The 25932-nt window shown below is 40.8% G+C and overlaps 1 protein-coding gene across 1 annotated transcript in view; it reads left to right on the forward strand.

Moving 5' to 3' along the window:
- Positions 1 to 25932, forward strand: part of CYRIB (CYFIP related Rac1 interactor B) — a 74164-nt gene that overhangs the window by 17686 nt on the left and 30546 nt on the right. The window contains 1 exon segment of the mRNA XM_042809060.1: positions 14141 to 14220. Within this exon segment, the coding sequence (XP_042664994.1) occupies positions 14141 to 14220 (80 nt within the window).

A 25932-nucleotide genomic window follows, 5' to 3' on the forward strand; every position in this document is an offset into this window, starting at 1 on the left:
TGTTGTTGTTGTTTTTTTTTTTTTTTTTTTAGAAGTTGGTCATTTTGGCCAACTGTTGGTTTGTTTTTTTTTTTTCTCTGTACAGTGGAAACAGGTGGTTTCAATTCTGATAACAGAACAGCTTTAAGAAAGACACTTAGTGTCTTGCAAATACCTTCTAAGGGCTCTCTTCCCTTCAGGGCTGTGAAGGCAAATGATTTATGTGAAAGTTAGATAAGTCTAATCCTGCGATTCCACTTTCAGTTGTGAACTCAAAAGTAAGGTGGGACTGATGGCCTTGATGCCTGCCTTTGAATTCTGAGCATGCGTACCATTTTCTTGTTTTTCAGTACTGTTCTTTACATCTGCTTTAGAAGATCCCCTGAGGAGGTATTTCATCAAGCCTTTTGCTAACGAGTGGTGTTCATGCACACTGAGGATTGCTTTCATAGCTCATATGTCATCTTAATGTTAAAAACATCACAAGTGGCATTCCTTTATTTTTTCATCTCTTAACTAATGGAAGGAACTGTTTGCCAAGATCTCCCTACCAGTGAAGAATACTTCTCTGCAATTCTCTGTGAGTGTAGTTATACAAAAACTGAGTGAATTAACCAGTATTCTAAAACAGAAGCAGATTAATCTAGGCTGAAGGAGCAGATAACGGGTCATAACTTCCTTTTATCAACATAACAGAAGTAGGTGTTTCACTTTTAGTACAGTCCAGCTGTGTGACTTTGTTTTAAATGGTTCCAAGTTTGAGGATTAGTAAGAGCAAGGCTGGTAATTGCACATACCTCTTTGTTCTTCTGTAGCAACTCAGGTAAGCTTTGAGTTGACTTCGTGAGTCATTTGACTGATTTTTTTTTTTTTTTTTTTTTTTTTTTGTCATGAAATTTTGGACAAAGCCTTGGTGTAAAGTGTGAAGCTTTGGTACACTGAGATCTCTCCCACAATTGTGTTGTTTCGGTCCAATCACTTCTCTTCAAATAATTCAAGGCCAGGTTTGTTTGGGTTGGGTTTTCTTGTCTATTTGTTTTTGCTTGTCTTTCCAAACTACAGCCAGCCTTGTGGCTTGAGTTTCTTGGCAGCTTAGTTAGAGCTCACTGATTTCCAAGTGACAAGAGTGGAAATTACTGGGTGTAGGTGACTGTTACTTGTACATTCATGCTCAGAATTGCTGCATCTGGAACTGCTTGCATTCTGCTTCCACAAATGGAGGAAAAAAACCAAAGCTGTATGTGTGGACAGATTTTGGTTTCTCAAAATTATAGTAAGTGTCTATTTTAGTATCTTAGAGTATCTGTTTTGTAAATGGGGAAAAATGCACTTGGTTAGGATTTTTGAGAGCAGAAACAAAGCCTTAAAGATCAATTACTTCAGAAGTGCTCATTTTCCCTTAAATACTCAGACGTTTTAAGGAGTAAGCAGGACAGAAATAGGCTTTTATTCTTCAGGAGTGTAAGTGAAAGAAGAGTCTGAAAGCTACAAATCTGCATGCTGGGGTTGTTTGTAATAGTGACTTTGAACTGTTGCAACACTTCTGAATGCCTCAGCGATAGCAGCATTTCTGATAACAGTGATTGCACGTCAGAAGCGCGGTAAGGGTAAGTGTGCAGCTTGATGGTAGATAGCATTTGCTCTTGACAGGCTGTACAGCAGTGACACAACAAAAATCTCTTAAAACTGCTGTTAACCTGTAAGATCTCTAAATATTATTAAAAAAAAACAAACTCGGGGGGCTCTTCAGTTGTGATGAGTTGCAATTGTAAATTCTGATGAAAGCACCACACTGTTATGTTCTCTGACACGTTTCTGACTGTCAGCTTGTGAAAGTTACTGATGTGGCTGAGTGAAATGTAAAGTAATTTAGAGTAAAAAAAAAAAACATCCCTAAACAACCATATCTTAACACAGATTTGTTTAGGGTTGTTTCTCTTTCTCCACTGGAAATTTATAAAATGGTATAAGATACGAAACTTGGTTTGCCTTTTATGTGTTTTATTCACTGAGCAAAATACATAACTAAACTGACTTATTTCTTTAAAATTGATATTGTGAAACATTAATTCAATTTTAATTGAAAGCTTTCCAGCTCTTGTGTGACCTTTGTGGAAGCCCAGGATACTGTCAAGTACTGTGACTCCAGATTGAAAACCTTTCCAACAGAAACATTCAGAAGGGTAGAATGGATCACAGTGTCTCTACACATGAAGGCGTATCTATCGGGAGGTCTGTGTGTCTGTCCTCTTTGTGCCCCTCTCTGGACTTCAGTGCACTTTTTTTTTGCTTTGTGTTTCTCTCAGATTTCCATCCTTCTGTGTAAATGTGACATAATTTTTTTAGAAGTTGGCTGCTGAATGGTGGCCTTTTTGCCATTCAGCTGCTCTTACCAGAGAAAGAAGACTAAAAGAAAATGAGGTAAGTAATTTGCCTTTGGCCTTACAGCATATGGGCTTATGACAAAGTAGGAAAGAGCTGCGGTTGGGAAAAGGTTGAGCCACTCCTTTGGGCAGCAGCTCTTGCTGGCTAGTAGAAGAGCTGGTGATATTCTTTAAGTCTCGTTAGCTCAGCCCTACCCTGCTGTGCCTTTTCAGAACTGTGGTCCTTGAGGTAAGTTAGTGCTAATGCAGCTCTTTGTTATTACCTCAGTGTGTTCAGTTGCAGAAATGTCTGTAAAATATTTGTAACATTTCTTACAATAATCAAAGATTTGAATATGTATAGTGGAATTTATGGCAGCAGTGAAGCTGTCTCCTCATAGTTGAGCTTGCTACTACGGGTTGCTTTCCTGGTGCTGTAGATATGCAGAAGCAGTGAATGAGGCTTTGAGAAGCTGCCTAAACAAACATGGGTTTCTTACAAGTTGCATGAGTGAGTTCTTATCAATGGCTTTCCTGTGTGGTGCTGCTTTCCAGCATTAGTGGGATTTAATGCCATACAGGGAAAACTCTATGTTTTAAGGTGCTGCTTTGGAAGCTACTTGTGGGAATGGAGTATGCACTTCATTTGTCCATTTCAGAGTTGGCAAAGGAAGCACAGCAGCTGATGGCCTCTGCCATCTGTTAGGATCACAGCATGGATCCGAGGGTTAGCGAGAGAGACCACATGTCTGGATCCGCCTTATTCTCCTGCCTTGTTTCTTGGCTGCTTGTGATCTTGGGAGAACTGTCACATTTCTATGAGCTGCTCAATAACTTGTCGTTGTAGAGTTGTGCTCTCAGTTGTAAGCGCGATGTTCGTGAGCCCTGACTGTGCCCTGGTGACCACAAGACCAAGAAGTTGGTTGTATTCTCTAGGGGTGATTCTTCAGACTTGTGGTACACAGAAAAGTGTACAGGTGGTGGATCCTGTTGATGGGTTGAGTCTTGCTCAACATTTACACAAACTTACCTTCAAATCTAGGGCTTGCCTGTGGAGCAATTAATTTCATTTATATATATTTTTAGTATTGGTGATACATCTAGTAAAATTTAAACTGTACTTTGCACTCATTCTTGATACTGGAAATTTGTCCTAATAAAATTTCAATGTTAGTTTTTAACTACTTTTTAATATTTTAAGGCACTCCTTTTAATAATCCAACAGCAATCACCAGCAGCGTTGTAGTGGTTGACCTGGATATAATGCTGTTCCAACACTTTGTTTTTCATAATGTAAAGATCTTAGAGATCTCAGTGTGTGTACTTCATGCAGTGTATCCTCAGTGGCTCTCCGAAGGGTCAGCAAACAGCATTTCTGTGCTTATCCCCCTCCAGATGTGTCCAATTTCACCTTTGCCAAGGCTTGCCGCTGTAGCAGAGTTCTATACTTAAGTCCTGTGATGCTTGGTGCTGTATGTTTAGCCTCACTATGGCTAATAGGGGCAGCAGTGTTAATTACTTGAAAGCAACCAAAATTTTAACCAAATTATCGAAATGCATGTTTGTCTGGTTACTGTTCTCTTAGTTTCTGTAGTTCAATAGCTCCTAAATAAGAGACCTCAAAGATAGGAGCAAGGTTAATAATTATCAGTGGAAGACTCTTTATTTTACTCTGCAATTATACATTGACTAGAAGTATAGCCAAGTGAGAACTTCTCTTAGTCCTGGTAGATCTCAGTCAAATTTTAATACTACTTTTGATGATATTTGTACTTCTAAGTATATAACTGTGTTATTTATGTTACAGTTGGCCTGGGGCCACCAGCACAGAAGGGCATGGAGCTCTTGGAGCCCTTTCAGAGGAGGGCCACTGAGGTGATCAGAGGGCTGGAGCACCTCTCCTATGTGGAAAGGTTGAGGGAACTGGGCTTGTTTAGCTTGGAGAAGAGAAGGCTATGGGGGGGACCTCATTGTGGCCTTCTGGTATTTTGAAGGGAGCGTATAAACAGGAGGGGGAATGGCTGTTCATGAGAGTGGATAGTGATAGGGCAAGGGGGAATGGTTTTAAACTGAAACGGGGAGGTTTAGGTTAGATGTTAGGAGGAAGTTTTTCCACTCAAAGGATGGTGAGGCACTGGAACAGATTGCCCAAGGACGCTGTGGATGCCCCATCCCTGGAGGCATTCAAGGTCAGGCTGGATGTAGCTCTGGGCAGCCTGGTCTGGTGGTTGGCAACTCTGCACATAGCAGGGGACTTGAAACTAGATGATCTTTAAGTTTTTTTTAAACCCAGGTCTTTCTATGGTTCTTTGATATGGGAGATACCATCCCAGCAGGCCAGCATCCATTTCTGTATTTGCATGATAAGAGACTAAGAAAAATCAAAATATTCATAATGTTTCTAAATCTGTGAAAGCCATATTTATTGAAAGACTGAAAAAAGCTGCTAAAAGGTGCTTGATTGGCCAGTGATTTTTACGTTATTCTTACTTGTTCTAGTTTTTCTGTGATGTTCATGACAGTACCATAATGCTAAAGTAACTTTCTAGCTTAGGCTCAATGACAAGCATATCTTTATTGATGAGATTTATAGTTATGTTTATCTCTTTACTTCCTCTGTCTTGTTTGTGTCATATTCTAATAGTTGGAGACTACTGGCAACTGTCTGCTGTGTCAGAAGGTTCCTGCTATAGGAAGTTCTGCTGGAGGATCACCAATAATAAATCATGCCGTTCTTTGGCAGTGTCTGTGCAGCGTGAGATGTCCCTGATAAATTGTATTAGTTCATGAATGGCAATGCAGATAATTCCATAGTAGGTAATGTTTGTTCTCTCCCATGCTAGGCGTGACAGGCATTGAACTAAATCTTGCCTATCATGAAAGTTAACTAGCTTCATTTATTCTGAGGTTTAAAAAAAAAAAAAAGAAAAAGAACCAGATGATACAGAAGATTTCTGTAGTTACACTGAATAATTCTGAAGGCAGAGAGACCTGGCTATATTGTACTTTTCTGAGTGCTCTTAACTTTGTATGTGTAGCCCTTCCCTGTCAGCAGTCAGACACGTCTGTTGTGTACAATTAATCAGTGCAGCTGTACCAAATCCAACACACCCTGTAGGCACTGAATCATAGTCCTTGTACAGCTCTGCAGGCGCTGAATCACAGTCCTTGAGCAGATGAGTACACAGCACCACATGACAGATCCAGTTTCTTCCTAGAAGGTATGCATGTACAGTGCATGTGCACGTTTTTGTTTGCACCTCTTGCCAAGCTGAAGCTTGCTTCTGGGTTTGTGTTGCACAATACAAGCAACACTCCTAGATAATGAGCTTCTGAGGAGCTTGGGAGGCTCTGCCTGTTGTTGGGATGAACACTGGCTCATATGTAGTACTGCCTCTCCTCTGCTTGATAACATGGGTAATGGCTCTATGGGTTTCTCAAGAAGGCACATTTCACCTATAGAGCAGCTAACTTGTCACGTGGCTTTAAAGCACTTTGCAGATGAGGTCCCTGATGTAAATTTGGAAACTGCAGAAGTTAGGCCCTTCGGGTTAAAGTCTAGTTATGCGTTGTTAGTGCCGTTTGTTCCTATTCTGTTACTCTTCAAATCCACGGACCTGGAACTTTTCTGAAAGTTTGTAAGCGGATGCAGTGCTGGTATTGATTACAGTCTTGCTGCACGTGCTTGCCTCCACTCACAAAGGTAATGGCAAGTGGATGAAAAAGAGCTGTATGTCTCTCTTTGCACTCTAAGAAGCAAAGTTGCTATCTGTAGCTACCTAAGTATGTGCTGGGCTTGACTCTTCAATGTGAATTTTATTATTTGAAGCGCCTTTCTTTCATATGTGTATTTAACCTTAGGTTTTTGACTGCATTTCCCCATGAGAAACTCTGTATCCTCAAAGACGTTAATCTTGGAACAAGTATTTGTAGCCTTACAGGAGCAAAAAAACCAGGACCCAGTCTGTGAATTAGGGATTTTTTTCTACATACCTGCTAATTCTATTTCTATTCTATATATATTCTATATTCTATATTTTTCTAGAATATTCTATATTTATATAGAATGATTTTTTCTATCTATAGATATTCTATATTTATATAGAATAAATATATTCTATATTTATATTTTAAATATAGGGTATTCTATTAAATGAATCCCCTATTGCAGCCTGTAGAACCTATATGTGACCATTCGAATCTTGGTGTTTCTCTTCTGCAGGAGAATATAAGAATTATTCTAAAGTACTCTTACTTCAAAGCAGCGTAGAATAATTGTACAACTCCTGTATTGACTTAGGTTATAACATGTGCATCAAATGTAGGAAAGGTGTGTTAAAGCCTCTGATGATGGCTCCTCCAACTGTGTTTTCAACAAAGGTCTTTTACTTCATAGATACAGACAGAAGTTTTGGGAGGATGTGAGAGTGTAAGAATGACTTAAAGTTCATCAGATTTCCTGTGCAGCATAGGAGTCCACTTGCTTTTAATGTCTAGTGAGAAACGGATGTAAAAAATGAGACAGTCTATCAACAGCTTTCTGGGAGTGAGACTTCCTTCTCAAGGTTGCAAACAGAAGCACTGTGGTATCTTTTAAGCAGAACAAGAAAATTTAAATATTGAACCATAAAAACATCATTCAGACCACCTGGGCTGAGAGCTTGGACTACTTAAACATCAGGTAGAGAAAGCTAGGTCTACTAAACATGGCTAAGAGCTTGAAGTAATGTCTGGTCTTCTGTAGACTAGATAATAAGTTGTCTAAATCCAGATGATTAGGAAAAAAAAAAAAGATACTCACCAGATATCCACATACGGGGCTTCAGAGTACCTTCTCTATCCCCTGCTACCTGCTTTCAGTAGTAAGAGTTTTAAATTGCACCTCGTGGAAAAGAGGAAGGCCCTTTTGCATAGTTGCCTGCTGATTGTAGCATGTGGGAAGCCTGACTCCGACCTGTTTGTGGAGTCCTGAAATCAGTGTTGGTGTGTGAGCCAGGCGGGTGCCTCGCTCAGCTGGGGTGCTTTGCAAATAGAGGTTGGAGAGGTGGATCCAGGAAAGGCTGAGCACAGCCTGGTGAGGAGGAATTTTTATGGCACGGGTAAGTCCTGATTTTAAGTCTTAACTCACAGTAGATCTTTGTTTAATGGAAAACTGAAACTCTTCTTTGGAGCCTGGATGGGCAACTGCGGTGGTCTTGCTGTAAGCTTTAGTTAGGAAGAGTTCTCGTTGGTTGCTTGTGTATTTAATCATTGAGGTGGAGTCAGTAGCAGTTGTGCTGGTCTGCTGGTTCATGTCATGTACAGAGTTTCTTTTAGTTTACGTCTCTAGAGAGTAGAAGAATTAAGGTCAGTCCTGTGTTCATCCCATGGACTAATTCCAGGTTTCAGCAGAGTATTTTACTGGGTCCCCTGGCCAGGTCTGATAAAATCGAAGAGCAAACATAATAATTGAGATCTGAATTATGAAGACATGACAGGTTTGCTTCAGAATGAAGAAATCTTCAAGGTTTTCTCATCCTATATGTCCTGCTCTTTTGCCTTGTATCAAGAGTCATCCTTCCAACAGCAATAGAAAAGATTATTTCTGTGGTGGCATACAGAAAACATAACATGGCATAGGGCACAGTTACTGTGGGTCATCTGAGAGGGGATCTTACCAAGACTTAGAGAATGGGGTAGGGCTCTTTTCAGTGGTGCCAGTGACAGGATGAGGGACAGCAGCCTCAAATTGAAGTACAAGAAGTTCCATGTGAACACAAGAAAGAACTTTGAGGGTGACAGAGCACTGGAACAAGCTGCCCAGAGAGCCTGTGGAGTCTTCTGCTCTGTAGATATCTAAAACCTTCCTGAATGCTTTCCTGCATAACTTACTGGAGAGAACTTGCTTTTAGCATTGGGATCTCCAGAGGTCCCTTCCAACCCCAATGATTCTGTGTGTCTTTGTGGTGTTTCAGTCTGTATAACTGAACCTTGCTGTGTTCATCTTGCTATTGAAACCTGTTTCATAAGGAAGTTGGGAAGTGCTTCATCTCCACTCTGCCTGTCTTCCTCTGAGTAGGACTCTAAGGAGTTGAGTTGCTCTGTGAGGAGTAACTGTTTCAAAGGAGAACAGTGAAATACTGGTGATGTTTGTTTGTTTTTTTTTTCTAGTTAAATAGTCTTATGTCAGAATGTTCAAATGATTATCAGTATAATTGTTCTTACAGTTCCTCATTTCTTTGTGAAATAGAGAAACATGCTCATTGTATGGTTAGATGAAATTAATATTTACAGTTTCAATTGTATGTTGAGCTCGAGATCTGTTTCTACTGCTGCATTTACTGTAAATCTTGGCACAGGCTCCTGAACTCCAAGACAGTGAGTAAATGAGAGCTTAAAGGTAAAGATCTGATTTCACAGAATCACCAAGGTTGGAAAAGACCTACAAGATCACCCGGTCCAACCATCCGCCTATCACCAGTAGTTCTCACTAAACCATGTCCCTCAACACAACATCCAAACGTTCCTTACAGATTTGAATCTTCTGAAGTGTGAACAAACTCTTGGATCTTGAGCATATGCTGTTCCCCTTAGTGGAGAGATGTGTTGTTATTCTGTTCAGATCCTCCAACTTCAAGTTGTTTTGGGAACTTGTATTTTAAGGGAAAGTGGATAAACCATGCAGCTCTGCTGAGCTCAAAATGTCGTGTGTGGTATTTGAAAACAGAAAAATAGCACTAAGAGGAGAGAGAATCATAGAAAATGCTTACATTTAAAATCTTTTCAATGACTTTAGAGTAATTAACAGGAAAAGCTGATCAGGGTTCTGTGTAAGTGTGGTAAATTACACCTCAATTAAAGCATTGTCTTGGATTGATAATGCTTGAAACCTATGCCAAATGTTTGCTGTGGGAGCAATGGAAGGTGTTGTATGAGTGTCTTTTGTCTGCTTTTGCAACTTTATTAATTTGTGAAGATAAATTAATCTTCACCTACAATGTATTGCATCTTAGCACCATTGTTACTGACTGTATGATTTCTGGTTGAAGCTGTAACCAGAACTGAAACTGACATTTAGTATCTTTTCTTTTGATCTTACCCAGTTTCATTACTCTCCTGGAAGCAGAGAAGTGAGAACTTTTCAGCTGTGTAGAAGCAAACCACTGGGGACATTGTAATAGATCCCTGGCAGGCAATTCATAAATTTACAGGACAATTTCCTCTTCCAACTGTAAACTTTTGTTTTGGTGAAGTAAATTGGAAAGGAGAAAAAACAAGCAAACAAAAAACGCACAACTTTGTATTATTTAAGTGACCAATAGAGTTCTCATGTTTTGTTTTCTGTTAAAGCTGTCTGTATGAATTCTAGCATGTAAAGATTTTCCTGCTTTTACAGGACTCAGTGCGTTGCTTTTTCTTTTTTTAGAGTCATCAGGATTGCAAAAGACCTCCAATATCATTAAGCCCAACTGCCCACCTACCACCAGTATGTCCCCACAAAACCATGTCCTGCAGTAAAGCATCCAGACACTTCTTGAGCACATCCAGGGACAGTGACTCTACCAGCTCCTTGGTGCTGGTTCAGCACCTCACCACTTCCAGAGAAGAAATTTTTCCTAAAATTCAGCCTGAACCTCCCCTAGTGCAACTTAAGGCCACTACCTCTCATCCTATTGCTTGTTAAGTGGGAGAAGAGGCTCACCAGACTCCCACCTTATCAGACCCTCCTTTCAGCCTGTCCTAGAGAGCTATAAGCTCTCCCCTGAGCCTTTTATTCTCCATACTAAACAATCCCAGCTCCTCCAGCTGTTCCTCACAAGACTTGTGCTCCAGACCCATCACCAGCTTTGTTGCCCTTCTCTGGACATGCTGTTGATGGGTTTTCAGGCCTGTTGAGATCCATGTTGAGGAAGATGCATCATCCCAAAACTCCGTTGCTGTCTCCTGTGCTTTCTACATTTGGGCCTAAGCAAATTCAGACTCAGATGTGTGCAGCACAGTGATTGTGGATGTGATTAATGTGCAATACATGTACAATAGCATTGGGTATATAGGTTAATGCCAGCTGCTGTTATTCCTAAACATAGTTTAGACAAAGCTTTTTAGTTACAATTACTTGGCTGCATTAAGCTGTGACATTTACTTTTCTATGGGTTCTTGAATGTGCTGCATAAGCTGCTAATCACAGAAATGGCAGTTCAAGCTATTGCAGGTTGTCGGCTCAGTAGTGTCTTGAGCATCCAACCAGAGCAAGGCAGAGAACTGGAGCACATGTGATTGCGTTGGCAGCTCTCAGCTTATGCAGAATTGAAGGAAATACTTGGACTTCACCTTCCCTCTGTTCCTGAGCCGTCCCTGCTACCTGCTTGTGAGCACTTGGAGCCTGCTCTGACACAGAGTGTGCTTGATCTGTGACTCCTGCATTAATAGTAGCAAAGACTGGAAAAACTTGTAGGGATAACATGAAATCTCTGCCTAGAAACTGCTCTGTCTGGCAGTAAGAGTTGTTTTTCCATAGTGTTTCAGCAAACTATCTTGCATAGGGAACTCTGAGTTTTTTCAGTAAGATGTTAGCCTCTGCGTGCTGTTGCTTGTTTTCCTCTGAGAATGCTGCCTTAATCTCAGAAGTGTTGTCCCTTATAGCTCAGCTAAGAGCAACATCTTGGAGGCTAAGGAAGCTGTGGCTGAGTGTGTGCCTGTTGAAACACGTACACCAGAGAAAAACAAACATGGTCCAACTCACGGAAGGCTCTTTGCATCTTAGTGGTTATTTTTCTTGAGCGTGAATTTTGAATGGGAACAAGATTGAGTCAGGTGCTGTACTGCAGAATTAAATTCCACCTTCTCCTTAGGTGACAAAACAAATGAAGTAAGGGATGATCACTGTAATGGATAGGTGAGGCCTCCCTAATTTAGGCTTATGCTCTGTGTCCTTTTAGATTAATCATTACGAAGCTGTGCCAACACAGCATGTGAAAGTAAGCAGGAATGTCTTCTGGGAGTGAGCAAATTCTTCTGTTGTTTGCTAGCTATGCTAATCAGCTTGCCAAAGAAACACTGTTAATTTAGTTCAGCAGACTTTGGTGAAATAAAGAAAATTAATTTTTGAATCAACACTGAAAAGCTAGGATGGTAACTGCTTATTTCTCCTGTGTTGTCGTTTATATCACAGTTATGAGCTCTTAACGGGTTATATCAACTGAAGCACAACACAAGTGATGGATTGTTACATTGAAAACTGGAGACTTTTTTCCATGTTTTTGTAGGGACCAGACATCTGTAGCTCAGTGTATGCCCCCACATCAGCCCCTGTTGTGCTGTGTGTTGTTGCACAGCTGCTGGAGGCACACACACCCTCAGCAGTGCCTTTCCTCACATGACACCACACATAATTTGTCCAGCCCCAGCAGATCACATAGTTCCTATGGAAGCAGATGTTTCCATGAGCTGTTTGCTCTGCAGTACCTGTTGGTTTTCTGCCATTTCCCACCCAGGCTTGCTCTTGAGCTCCAGCTCCTGGCACTTTTTTCCCTTCTTGCTGAAGGGGTCAGCATGCAGGCATGGCTCATCAGGGAGAGACTACAGTGTGGAAGATGCTGAGCAAGAGGGCAGCACTGCTGGGCTGTGCAGGGAAAGCATGGGCTTGGGGAACAGGAGGGTCTCTGTGCAGCTTTGGATGAAGCTTTTGTTAAAACAAAATTCAGCACGTTTACCTGCTGCTTCAGGTAAAAGTGAAGTTTGAATGGATGAAACTGAAAACGTGCTGAATTGTAAGTTCATGCAGTGGAAGTGTAACAAATATTTGGTTTAGTAAAATAATCAGTCACACTTGAGAAAACCTATTCTCTGCTACTGAATAAGAAATTTTTTTTCTACTAGGCTCTAGCAAGATAGGAAGATCCTAGTATTTGAGTGCAGGAGGAAATTATACATGTGCAATTATACGTAGGTGATCATTCAGCCATGAGAGCTTTGAGTTGCAGTTGTAAGGCAGGGACCTGTGCTGCTCTGCTCAGTGAAACACAAAGCAGCATGTGAGTATAAGACCTTATGGCTTCCGAACAGAGGTTTGGAACTGAATTGTCAGGAATGGTGACTTTATAGAGCACTTTGGGAGGAGGAGGAACCATGATTTAGAGAGAATCATTGGAATTGCTTGGAAGAGACCTTACAGATTATCTATTTCCCTCTCCGGAATAGGGCAGTTAGAACAGTTGTTGAAACAGATCCTGTGCTTTGGCATAGCGAGGAAGGTGTCCTGGATATATTTTCAGATTTCTTTCCTCAAGAGGATGAATGAGTACCTTGTACAGCAACACTTGCAGGGAGAACAAAAACATTAAGTTCTGAGGCACCTGTTTATTTTGACATTGACACAAATTGGCAAAAGCTATCATTGATTGACATTACTCCTTTTTTAACATTTGAACTGTTGCAGCAGACTTGCTGCAGGATGGGAGTCAGATCATTTGACTTATCAGTTACATTTTGCATAATGGTCTCTTGATCTTTGGAATCCTTGTCTTCTGCTAATGGTGCTGTTGGGGATACAGGATTCTTCTGTGGGAAAAGGGGAGGAACTCTTGATGATAGTTTTCGTAAAACTAAAATCATCCCAGAGCCTCCATGTTGCAGGGATCTTCCCATTCCCTCACTCATTCTCAAGCAGGGGAAAATTGGTAGGACTGTGTTTTATTTGATTGGGAATTTCACTGCAAAGCAGAGTATTTTTGTGCTAAATGCTCATTAATCAGGATTATGTAACCTCAAGGAGCTGTTGGTAGCTGAAGTAGTACAAATGAACATTGAGTATTTTGTGCCTCTTCAGCTGGATCTGCAGAAGTCATTGACACGACAGGAATTCTGTATTTCTAAACCAGATCTCTAAAAACAATTTGTAAACTAATTTCTAAAAACAGATGCACTGCAGAATGAGGTTGGTTTTGCGAAGTATGAAATAGGAGGGTTGTTCCTTTAAAAAAAAAAAAAAAAAAAAAAGACCCGATGTGAAATATTGATAAGGTGGATTCTGGTAACAGGAGCAGTGCCTGCGGTAGGAGCTAAAGTGGGTTTTCTGGGGGCAGGTGAAGTGAAAACACTTAAACATTTACAGTTGCTGAAAACCCTGAAATGGAAGAAGCCTTCCAGATCCCAGATGGAATAAACTTATGTAATACAACAGTGGTAAGGTGTTCACTTTAGCTAGTTACTGCAGCCAGTTGCTGCAGTATAAAAAGGAATATGTTTCTATAAACCTATTCCAAATGAGCCAAAAGATGCTTGCAGTAGATCTCAATGGAAAATTACCGCAGGGAAATGCTTTTCTGTTGTACTATACAAGACTAAATTTCTAAGCCAAAAGCTTTACTTACATATCTTACTTTAAAATTATATTAAGTTCCGAAGGGTAAATGCTGTCATTGACCATTTTTGTCTTTAACTGTTGGAAACTGTACTCATGAACCATCTTTCTCTATGTGCAGTATATGGTAGTGCATATAAACTGAGACCTCCTTCTCTCTGCTGCAACTAAACGCAAGTTGGCTCAGTAGTGCTGAGATGTAATGCTCTGTTTCTGATGCTTATGATCACAGCTAATTGCCTTGCTGACTCACAGAAGAGTTTGTCAGGATGCCTTTTTATTTCCTTGCGCTGTCAGTTCCATAAAATTACAAGTGCTTTGTTTTATTTGGATTCCTAAAGAACAGCATTTGTTCCTTGGCATTACAGGATTAACATTGATTTACCTCCTGCACTGACTGATGTAATTAAAGTGCTGTGTATTGTTTAGTTTTAATGGTATTCTCCTGTTTGTTCAGATTCTGAAGACAAGCTGCTGCATCGGTAACCTGGGGAAGAGGAGTTCTCTGTTAAGACTGCAAGAAGATACTACCAACTGGTAAACCATTTTTTTTAGATGTCTGCTTGTCAATTGTGTCTGTTTTCTGTAATGTTCCAGGACAAGAAGTACAGATTACTTTGATGTATTGAAAGTAGAAAGTAGTCCATGCCGTAGTTCTTCTGTGCTTAGCAGTAGCGTACCAGACAAAAGGCACAATATTGGCTGGACAGCATGCAGATATTTAAATAGAATACACTGTGACTCAATTCCTGCTCTCTCAGTAGTAGAGGAAAAAGAGGAGTCTTTTGCCTGTGTTGGAATGTTAAACATTGGTTTTTTTTCTTTTTCCATTGAGATTAATGCGTGTCTGAACCTTTTTACTGTACCAGAGCTGTTTACTTGAAGTAATGGTGCAAACACTGAAACTTCAACTGTTATTCTCCAGAGCTTTGCAGGAGAGAAAAAAGAAGACTTTAAAGAAAGCTGATGTAGAAGCTGAATATGCTAAGCATGCTAATTAAAATTTCCAGGTGCTTTAGAAAATGTCATTAGTGCTCTTTAAATTATTCGAAGAATGTTCAGTGAGGCATCACTTTTGCTGGAAACAATACATGATAATGTAACTGAAGATGTACCCTAATTCACAGGCATTTAAAGCTACATGTAGGTTACCTGTGGTTCGGAACAGTGAAAGAATTGTTGGTGAAGAACTATAACCTCTTGCTAACAGTTTATCATTCTGTAAGGTGAGGGGTTGAGCCACGTTGTTACAAGCCAGTCACAAAGAAATGGGAGAATTTAGGACATCTGGCTTAACATAGCTATAGCATGTATGTATCCTTGGGTGGTACTAGGTCTGCATCTCACTTCTCAAATACTCACTGAATGAAGTCTTTAGCATATGTGGAAAATATCCACAAGATGTAAACTAAACCTGCATTCAATTTTCATCCAGCTACCCCTTCCCATATACCTTTTATCCAAGTTTAAGCCTACTTTTTGAGGTATAGGGCTAAGTAAACCAGGAGACATTTCTTATCTCAGCATGGGCGCATGGATCCAAGGACAAATTGTGAAAAGAAGCAGTATACTAGCCAGGAAGGAAACAGTAAGCTTTTATGACCCAAATACTTAACAGATGCTTTATTAAGCTTTCCATATGAATTAATTTACCTAAATTTTATTAACAATTGAGGCTAATATGAAGTTGTATTGTGTAGTTTGTGCTAATAACCAAAGTTGACTGAACGTATTTCATTCTGTTGCTCTACAAATCTTACATACCTTTAAAAGTTTGGTATTATTAATGCATATCCATCTGGTGGAAGCGACAGAGAAAACATTTGACTTCATGTAATTCTTTTTTTGTATAAAGATGGTTTGCACGTTACAGCTATTTGTGAGCTATACCTTGATGAACTTTCATGCCTAGCTCTGTGTTTAAATAAAAAAATAGACTCTAAAATGTGTATGAAACTGCTTCCCATACTCCCAGTTTAAAGCTTTGTCCCTTCAGTTTACCACAAAAGGTACCTGCAGTTGTAGCAGTCACAGCTTGAGATACTGAAACACTGTATTCTTACCACCAGTTTTGAACAGCACTGTTATTATTATCAGATTATAATCATTAAGCCAGCAGTGCATTCTTGCAGCCAGGAAAGCCAACTGTATCCTGGGCTGCATCAAAAGAAGGATGGCCATAAGCAAGGTGAGGAGGTGTCTGTCTTGCTCTGCTTTGCCCTCATGAGGCCCCACTTGGAGTACTGTGTCCAGGCCAGGGACCCCCATTACAGAAAGGATGTGAAGCTGTTGCAACAGGTCCAGAAGAGGGCCATGCAGATAATCAAAGTGCTGGGCACTTCTATGAAGAAAGGTAGAGTGAACTGGTTTTGTTCAGCCTGTAGAAGAGAAGACTCTGGGGAGACCTCATTGTGGCCTTTCCAATGCTGTAAAAGGAGCTTATAATCACGAGGAGACCAACTCCTTACATGGACAGATAGCACTGGGGCAAGCAGGAATTGTTTTAAACTAAAAGAGAGGAGCTTTTTGTTAGATTTTGAGGGGAAATTTTTACCAAAAGAGTGGTGAGGCATTGGAGCAAGTTTTTCGGACAGACGGTGCATGCCTCATCCCTAGAGGCATTCAAGGCCAGCTTGGGTGGGATCCTGGGCAGCCTGGTCTGGTGGCTGGCATCCTTGCTTACAGCTTGTGAGTGATCTTTAAGGTCCTTTCCAACCTAAGCCATTCTGTGGTATGAACGAATTACACATGTCTACGTAAATTTGAGTGTACAGCTCGGCATATACAGAGAACTGAAAAGCTCATTGGCCTAGCAGTGAAGGAATTGCTGGGGGCCAGCTGTCCATTTTCTCACTTCTGCTTCCCTTCCCACACCGTCACTCCCATCCCTTACCAAGAGAACTTAAAACAGTTGAGTGAAACTGAGTAGTTCCAGAATTGAGCTCTTTGTCTGCAGTTGTAGTAGAATAGTCATCTGCCTTCAGTATTTATGGACCTTTAAGACCAGGCAGGATTTATTAGCTCAGAGGTAGTGTGTTTAAACTTGATTTCGCTGTTTCCAGCATTAGTTTTAGTCTGGGAGAACAGCAGGTGAGACATAATGAGCTGTAGCACATTTTAGACCTGACCCAGTTCTCAGCTCAGCCCCCATCTCTGGGAATATGCTGAAGAGAGAATGGGATTTATGAAAACCACGTTGCTTGGGGAAGAGTGCCTTTATCTTGCTGGATCTTGGTGGATCTTGGTGCTGAGAAAGCTGCAACTGACTGAATATTTCGTAGTGTGGGGCAGACCGAGTGTCCCTACGAGATGCACATGAGCCTATTTTATCCAGACAGTGTTCTAGATACACATGTTCTTTTGGCTATGTTTCAGAAGTTCGTTATCACAGACTCTAAAGACATCTAAAATTTTAGTGGTTGCCTTATTTTTCTGGTGGTAATTTTTTCAGAATGTTACCTTATAAAGGATTATTTTTCGAGTGCCAATCGCTCATACAAATCTTGATATCTATCTCCTACTTCTGAGTGTAACCTCTGATAATTATTCATTCTTAATTTATAGCTGCATTCTCTCACCTGCAGCTTGAATTTGTTTACATGCTTGAAAACATCAAAATCATTCTGTGCAACTTAGAATGGTTCCCCTGTAATTATGGTGGAATGACAATGGGGAGGTGTTTCAAGTAAAGTGTTCAGTGTGTTGTGGTGTCTGCCCCAGCACTGATATTGCACTGTTTGTGGATTAACAGGTTCTGCATTTATGTTAATTTTAATCAATTTGGAAACACCTTCAGTATTTTGTTTGCAAAGTGGAAGCAAATACCTACGTGTCACCTTAGTATTAATTTTGAGAACGCTTTGTTGTGGCTTGAATAGCTCTTACAAGAGTAGCATTTATCTGGCTGACATAATTTCATATGTTCTGCTTGCTTGGGGGTAGAATCTTTAAAATTCCTTCAGTAATTATTTCTGCTGTTAAGTGTAAATCCCCTGATATCATAGAATCGTACATAGGTGTCGTAAGGGACTTCTGGAGGTTGAGCATCTCCCCGTGCTAAATGCAGGTTCTCTACAGTAGGTAGAGCAGGAAAGCACTAGACTTGAACAGGGGAAGTTTTTCTAACTGTCCCAATACCTGTGTGCCTACGAAAGGTTAGTAGTGAGGGATGTGATCCAGAAGATGGATTTTTCTTGAATTAGGCTGTAGTGTTATAGACTTCTGCGTGTCTTTGACTGTCAGGAAGTTTATGCAAAACTTAATGTGCTGCTGGAGGTAGAAAGCAATGTTCTGTTCTGTTTTGGTCAGTGCCAAATGTTTCCTCTACTAAACAAGGAAATAAGTGTTTAAAAAAAAAAAAAAACAAAAAAAACCAAAAAACAAACAAAAAAAAAAAACAACCTGGAGCTCTTAATGTGCTCTTTCAGAAAGTTTTCCATTTGGGACAGCCTCACGTAATGAATTTAGAGATAGTGGAACTCCAAGTGCTACAAGCAAGAAAAGCTTTCACTGCAGAACTACCAGATAGCAGCAGTAGGAAAGGGTGAGAACCACCAGGATGACAGACTGATCAATCACAATGAGGTCATACACTGTAAATACAGAAAGAAAAATGAATGTCTTTCTGACAACTGAAACCACCTTTACTTCCCATTTGAGCCACAAGTTGAAAAAAAAGAATAAAATCTGTTGGTAGTGTTGCTCTGAATATACTGTGGTAGGTTTGCTTACAAATTGCAGTTCAGATGAGCTCAAATTGATTTGTTGTCTGTATGATAGTGGGTTTGTTGAAGTTTTACCTAGAAAATGATGGTGAGTTAACACATCTTTTCTGGTATTGCTTACTTAGAAAATATTTCAAATAAAACAATCAGGAATTCTACCATGTTTTACCAGCGTGCATTTATTTTGTGTTACTGCTGCTGTCTGAAGCAAGAAAGAGGAATGGCTGACAGCCTTTTGGTCTAACTGAGCTGTCTCCTGTTTATTTGCTGGGTTTTATCATAGGCCTTGTTTCATGTGGCTTAATGTGGCTGATTCCAATAGCATGGGAATAGATTGAAGGCTTAAATGCTTCTGTGCAATCCTGTTGTTAAAGTCTTAACAGGTACCCATCAGTAATGAATATTAATAGTCTGCCTTGCTGATGCAGTGTAACATGGTATCTTTTCTCTCACAGCAGACATAGAATTATTTAAAACCTTGAATGAAGGTAGTAATAACCTGCAAATGATCAGTGACAGGGTTTTGACTCATCAACCTTAGAGCTGTTCCAGAATACTCTATGTAGCAGTTGTGCTTCATCACTTAGTCGAGTAAGTTGAAAAAGAGGTGAGTTTTGAATCTGATTTAAAGTCTTGTAGCAGGCCCCGTGTTCTGCTGGAGCCTCGAGCTGTGCTGTTTTGTTTATGTAGGAAAAGCTGCTCTTTTTCTTCACCTGTAAATAATCGCTCAGGACAACACCAACTGTTTGGTTCTGTTTGTTCAATGAACTTTCAAATCAAAGTCATTAATTTAAGGGTTGTTTTGACTTCTCAAAAAGTCACTTTTAAACAGACCTGCAAAATATGTAAACTTTTCTCGGGCCAAATGTTGCTCTAATGAAAAGCTGTTTGTTGATACTGGTGATTGAGATTTCGCATTGCGTTTTATAGGGTCTGTTCTATTAGGCTGATGTCAGATGTTGCTTTTTTCGCTTCCTGAGTTACAGGAGGACGTTCTAAATGCTTGTTAAAGGAAATTTTTAGTTTTTACATGTTTTTTACTTTTTTAAAAGCACCATAGGGATCTGGATTGCTCACACATGCTCCTTCTGAGTGCGTTAATGCTCAGCCTAATGCTTTGCCACAACTGCAGTTTTATTTTTTTTTTCCTTTTTTAATCTCATCTTGGAAGTAGTTTTGGAAATTACTGAGCAGAAATGTTCTGCTCAGTATCATTAAATCGCAGTGCAGCAATTATAACCCTGTCCTATGGCTCCTTGTTTTTTTCTCTGTCTATTTGATAAAGCTGTTTAATACACGTAACAGTCCCTGGAAGCTAAACCCAGGCTTCAGTATTCCCATATTCTGTCTTATGTTTGCTACCCTGCATTATGCAACTTCTGTGCATGCTTTCATCTTCTGTGCTGCTCAATAAGCAGTTGAGGTCACAGGTTAAAATGATCTGACTAGATTCTTCCTTTCTGGACAAATGTGATTGCTATGATTGCTTCGAGTATTCTCATTTATCAGTGTTTGCTGCCATATGATTGCCTGCTTTTCTTTTTGTTGGGTCCTGATCTTCTGCTAGTAGAATATTACTGTTCAGCAGATCTGATAAGCCTCCTTTATTTTAATTTTAGCTGAAACAGTTGCTACTTTCAGTTGCTCTTTCAGTACAGAAGACAAGTTGGAACTGCAGGCAGAGCTGAGCGGACCAGAGGTGCTCTCGGGACTCTCAGTGTGGAATCACCCAGAATGGCCCGGGTTGGAAAGGACATCAAGGATCATGAGTCTCCAACCATCCCCTCCCCACCCCACCCCCCCCCACCACAGGCAGGGCCCCCAGTCTCCCCATTTAATATTAGACCAGGCTGCCCAGGGCCCCATCCAACCTGGCCTTGAACACCTCCAGGGATGGGGCATCCGCAGCCTGTTCCAGCACCTCACCACTCTCTCTGTAAAGAACTTCCCCCTGATATCCAACCTAAATCTTTCCTCCTTCAACTTAAAACTATTTCCCCTTCTCCTGCAGTTATCTACCCTTTCAAAGAGTTGATTCCCCTCCTGTTTGAAGGCTCCCTTTAAAATACTGAAAGGCTGCAATGAGGTCACTCTGCAGCCTTCTCTTCTCCAGGCTGAAGCATAGTGCAGCAGCTGCTCATGTGGAGCTGCTGTGGACACTGCTAGCACCACAGACTGCTCTTCCAGGGCTGTGCCACGTGGTTGGGCTCCTGCATGGTATTGCCTCTAGCTTGTGCATGCTGCCTCTGGTACTTTAGTTCCAGCCTAATCTGCTTTGGTCTGGATTCATCCTACAGTTCTACCTGTTGGGTCATTTCAGCTCTCAATTTCTAATTGTACTGAGGATTATAGATTAAAATTCATCAAAAGGAAAGCAGTCAGTAAAAAGAGGTTCCCTACTGTTGATGTATAGTCGTAGTGTAGTTCTATACTTGGAGTAAGAAAAGTCTAGGTGACTTTTTTTTTTTTTTTTAAGGGCCGTTCTGAAATGTTACTGAATGGAGCTACAGATTCTTAGGTTGCTTGGATCTGATAATGTGTGCTAATAAATAATTTTGAAAGGAAAGGCTTTCTTGACATATACAAGTGTATGAGTATCACAGCAAACTTCCTGGGACAGACTAGGGTTTTGTTCTGTTGTTCTGACATGGGTGAGTCAGAACTTTCTCTATAACTGTCATATTTAAAAAAAACCTGCATCTTTTATATGGCTCACATAGAGAGTTGTTGAATCACTTGGCTGGTATTCAGAAACACTTCACAAATGGGTGTTAACGGTGTAACTTCAAAGGAAGCATTAATTGCAGAAAAATAGCAATGTTAAGTAGCTATAGGGAAGTTAGATGTGCAGTAGATAGCAGCATCACCTGATGCTATAAAGGTACTGAATACCTTGAATACTTTTTGGAGGGGGGGAAACACAAATGCTAGATATCTCTTCAAAATTCTGCTTGGGTGTAGTATGTGGTGCTAAAACTCTTCAGAATTTAAACTTAGGATAGTTTGAAAGAAATGCAGGACATGATATGCCACCAGAATTAGCACTTCAGTTGTTTGTATAATTGACTATATTGAGCATAGGACTTGCTTCAAAACTTACTGCGTGCCTTTTTTTTTTAACCTCCCTCTATGCAGTAAAACATGTAGATGCTCAGCCTGGAATATAACAGCTCCTGTGACCTACGCCATGCTCCCCCACACCCAACTCAGTTTTTTTTTTCTCTGAAAGGCCAGTTTCTTTTCCTAAAAGCCCTGGTTTGGTTTTCTCATTGTCTAATAGTGAATATCCTCACTTGCTTAGAGAAGTCTTAAGGGTTGTTTGGATATTAACTTTTTCATTTGGGTAAAAGATTCTTTGTACTCGGACTTCAACTTAGGTTTCTTTCCTAAGTAAACATTGACATCCTTTCCCCTCCCCCCCTTTTGAGTCTGTAGTGCAGCACTTCAACTTCCTTGAAATATTTTATTCAAAGCAAACCTGATAGCTCTCTGCCACATTACTTGAAGCCAAGTCTTTGGACTTAGTTTTAAGGAAGTTGAGATGCTGAGTAGTTAACTAAGCTTCTAGATGGACATATGAGCCTGAGCTTAACAGCATGTTTGGATGAAGTGCTGAATGCTAATACAGCTGCACAGCCCGTCAGTTATGTTGATGTAAATGGATTTTTCTCAGCAAACAGAGGACAAAAAGTTTCACGTGCTTTTGCCAGGTGTGTAACACAGTCCAAGAAAGCTTTCATATCAGACTACCATCTTTGTCGTAAAATTATATCATAGAATGGTTTGGGTTGGAAGGGCCCTTTAAGATCATCTAGTTCCAACTCCCCGCTATAGGCAAGGGCACGTCCCACTAGACCAGGTTGCTCCAAGCCCCATCCAGCCTGGCCTTGAAATATGCTTAGTACAGCTTTGAGTGTAGCAAGTAATATGTAATAGTATCAAACAGTATTGAGAAATGACATACATTTGTGAAGGGCTTAGTGTAACATGAACTATAAAGATACAATTTAGCTTTAGAAGGGTAATAAGAAGGCAGCAGAGGAAAAAGGATCCTGACCTTTCTCCAGCCTGTGGTCAGAAAGGTACTTTCATAGCAGGCTACTACTAGGTTTGCTTTGTCAGAAGAACTGGGATGAATTTGTAGCAGTGATATACTACCACTGCAGTTTGCCATGCAGTTCTCGCAGGATCTTTTTAGCATCACAGATGTTAGTATGGGAGTCTGTGTCCACCTAGCATTGAATCTCGGTTCAACTGCTGATGCCCTGAAACTTTGTGAAACGTGATCTTAGCTATGATTTATTTTCTGTAGCTTAGCCATCTGTTATTTTTACTGAGGTAAAAAATCAAGTTTTATTGCTAAAAATTTCTTACTGTTCTTTTTTTCAATACCCACAACACGTGGGATGTATTTGACTTGCAGTTCTGTATTGAACTGGGCTTGTTCTCGTATTTTCAGTGTGTACTTCCAGTTATAAGAGTAACCAGTGTTTGGAGTTAATTTCAAGCTTGTATCTGAAGCAGTAGAGCAGGATTATGTGCAAAATGCCTGAGCAGTGCTGTTTTTAAGCTAGGTCCTGTTCTCATCACTGTGATGTGACTCAGAATATGCCTACCATGGTCCATCTCTGGCTTGCGCAAGGCCCCAGTTGGCAATATTTAGCAGGGGAGATCCCAGTGTGATCTTGAACTTCAAGTGAGTAATTTAAACATTTTTCTCTGTGAAGGTAGCAAAGTGAGTTATTCTCTGAAGAATACTAAAGCCTGGGTGCCTTATGCTTCATATGAAGTACAGGGATTCTGTGTGAGCTTTCTTTGATAGTTCTGTAAGCTTTATGGCTTCATGAGGTAATTCTTTTGTTTAAGTTTCCTTATGAGCTGTGGTGCACCAATCTAGTACAAAGAAAGTAATTTAGGTTCTTACTAGAAAACTGGTTTCTTTGTGCTTGATGTTTGGAGTTCTTAATAGGCAGTAGCATGCAAATGTTAGAGAGCTGCAAAGTCACCTTTCTTATACATAAAAATTTGCTATGCTTGCTGCCAAAGCTGTGCTTATGTGTGGGGACTGCTCTGTAAGTTCCATGGGAGCTGAGCAGATGATGTTGATTCCTTACTGGAAGTTACTGGTGAACCTCTTCTGAAATCTTTCCATGCTGAGCAGTATCAGTTCCAATCTGAGATGGATACCCCAAACCTAGAGTTTATTCAGTAGCTGGCCTGTTACTAGTCTTTTCAAAATCCATTGTCCACAAGATGCGAAGTTTACTTAGTTCATCTTACATTTGAGTAATGTTTGACTTCAGTCAGCTCCAGGCCTTTACTGACTGGGTGATTCACTACCTGTCTCAATCTATCAGTGCTTTTCCCCATCCATTTCCCAACTGTCCTGATAACTATTTCAGTTTCTAGCTGGCATCAGAGGTTAGCACATGTGCTTTAGCCTCTTTCTGCTGTGTTGAAGTTAGTTTGCAGACCAAGAGGTGTTATGCCTCTGCATAATAAAGGCTCCAGAAATGAGATGCATCACTTTTTCTGCTGTTTGTCTCTTTATTTAAAAAACTAAATAATCCGTGAGCTGTTAACCTGTTGAATAATAAGCAGTTTTTCTTAGCAGCTGCTTGTCTTTAACTTCATCGACAACCTTGATGAGGGGGTTATGTCCACCCTCAGCAAGTACGCAGATGATACAAAGCTGGGAGGAATGGCTGACACGCCTGAAGGCTGTGCTGCCATTCAGCAAGACCTGGATGGACTGGAGAGCTGGGCAGCAATAAACCAGATGGGGTTTAACAAAAGCAGGTGTAAAGTCTTGCACCTGGGAAGGAATAACCACAAGTATCGGTACAGGTTGGGGCATGACTTCCTGGAGAGGAGCTCTGTGTAGAAGGACCTGGGAGTCCTGGTGGGTGACATGTTGGCCGTGAGCCAGCAGTGTGCCTTGGTGGCCAAGAATGCCAGTGGGATCCTGGGGTGCATTGAAAGGAACATGACCAGCAGGTCAAGGGAGGTGATCCTTCCCCTCTGCTCTGCCGTGGTCAGGCCTTACCTGAAGTACTGTGGCCAGTTTTGGGCTCCCTGATACAAAAAAGATGGGGATTCCCTGGAGAGCGTCCAGTTGGGGGCCACAAAGATGATAAAATGCCTGGAGCATCTCTCCATTGAAGAAAGGCTGAGTGACCTGGGTCTGTTCAGCCTTGAGAAAAGAAGACCTGGAGGTGATCTTATTAATGCTCATAATGTCTTGAGTGTAGGAGTCCAAGAGACATGGCCAACCTCTATTCAACAGTCTGTGGGGACAGGACAAGGGAAAATGGCCATAAACTGGAACATGTGAAGTTCTGTACCAATATGCAAAGGAACTTCTTCACAGTGAGAGTGGTGGAGTACTGGAAGAGGCTGCCCAGGGAGTTTATAGATTCTTCTTTCTCTGGAGATATTCAAGACTTGCCTGGACATCTATCTGTCCCTTTTGTAGGGGGGCTGCTTTGCAAGAGAGGTTGGACTCGGTGATATCTAAAGGTCCATTCCAATCCCTACAGTTCTGTGTTTCTGCGTTCTCTGCGACATAACATTCAGTACTTGGCTGAATCAGAGTTGCAAAATCTAGGAAAAAATATTATTTTTTCACTACTTATTATGTAGTAGATGCCTTGTTTTATGCCTGTTAGTATTCTTCCAAACCTTGAGAATCACAGTCAGATGGGAGCTCATATATTACAGGTCATCTCCACTAAGTGGGACAACAGAGGTGATGCCCTCTGAAGCTGACAGTTGGTTCCTTATTCAGATACTCTTGTGTCTGAACTGAGGTGCTTCTGGAAGAACAAATTTAATCATGTAAGAAATCCATCACACCTCTAATCTGACATCCTGTCACTTTAATGGATGTTCAGTGATGATTCCTCACTGACAACTAGGGATGTACAAATCTAGTCCTTACTAATTTAGACGATGCTTTATTATATAGCTTTGTGCAAACGTTAAAACTTAGAGTATTATGTGATATTTGATTTTTGCACTATACGATTTCATTACTGTCAGCATGCCAGTGTAAGCAAAGTTCATAGCATCAGATGTGCTCAGTCTGTTTTGCATGGAGGCATACTGATTGGTACTAAATTTGGATCTGAGGATGCTGGTGCACAGCCAGCTGAATGTGAGCCAGCACTGTGCCCAGGTGGACAAGAAAGCCAATGGAATCCTGGCAGAAATACCTTGGCCAGCAGGACCAGGGAGGGGATTGTGCCCTTGTATGTGACACTTGTGAGACCATATCTTGAATTTGTGTTCAGTTTTGGGCCTCTCACTAAAAGGAGAATGTGGAGCTGCTCGATCGTATACAGTGTGGTGAAAAGACTGGAGAACAAGAACTAGGAGAAGCAGCAGAAGCTGCTTAGTTTGAAGAAAAGGAGTCTGAGGTGAGAGCTCGTTGTTCTCTACAGCTACCTGAAAGAAGGCTGCAGTGAAGAGGGTATCTGGATGTGAGGAAATGGCCACAAATTCTTCCCAGAATCCAGTTTAACTC

Source organism: Centrocercus urophasianus, unplaced genomic scaffold, assembly GCF_019232065.1.
Source record: "Centrocercus urophasianus isolate 14NV4802_14NV808 unplaced genomic scaffold, USGS_Curo_1.0 seq_11, whole genome shotgun sequence".
Lineage (NCBI taxonomy): Eukaryota > Metazoa > Chordata > Aves > Galliformes > Phasianidae > Centrocercus > Centrocercus urophasianus.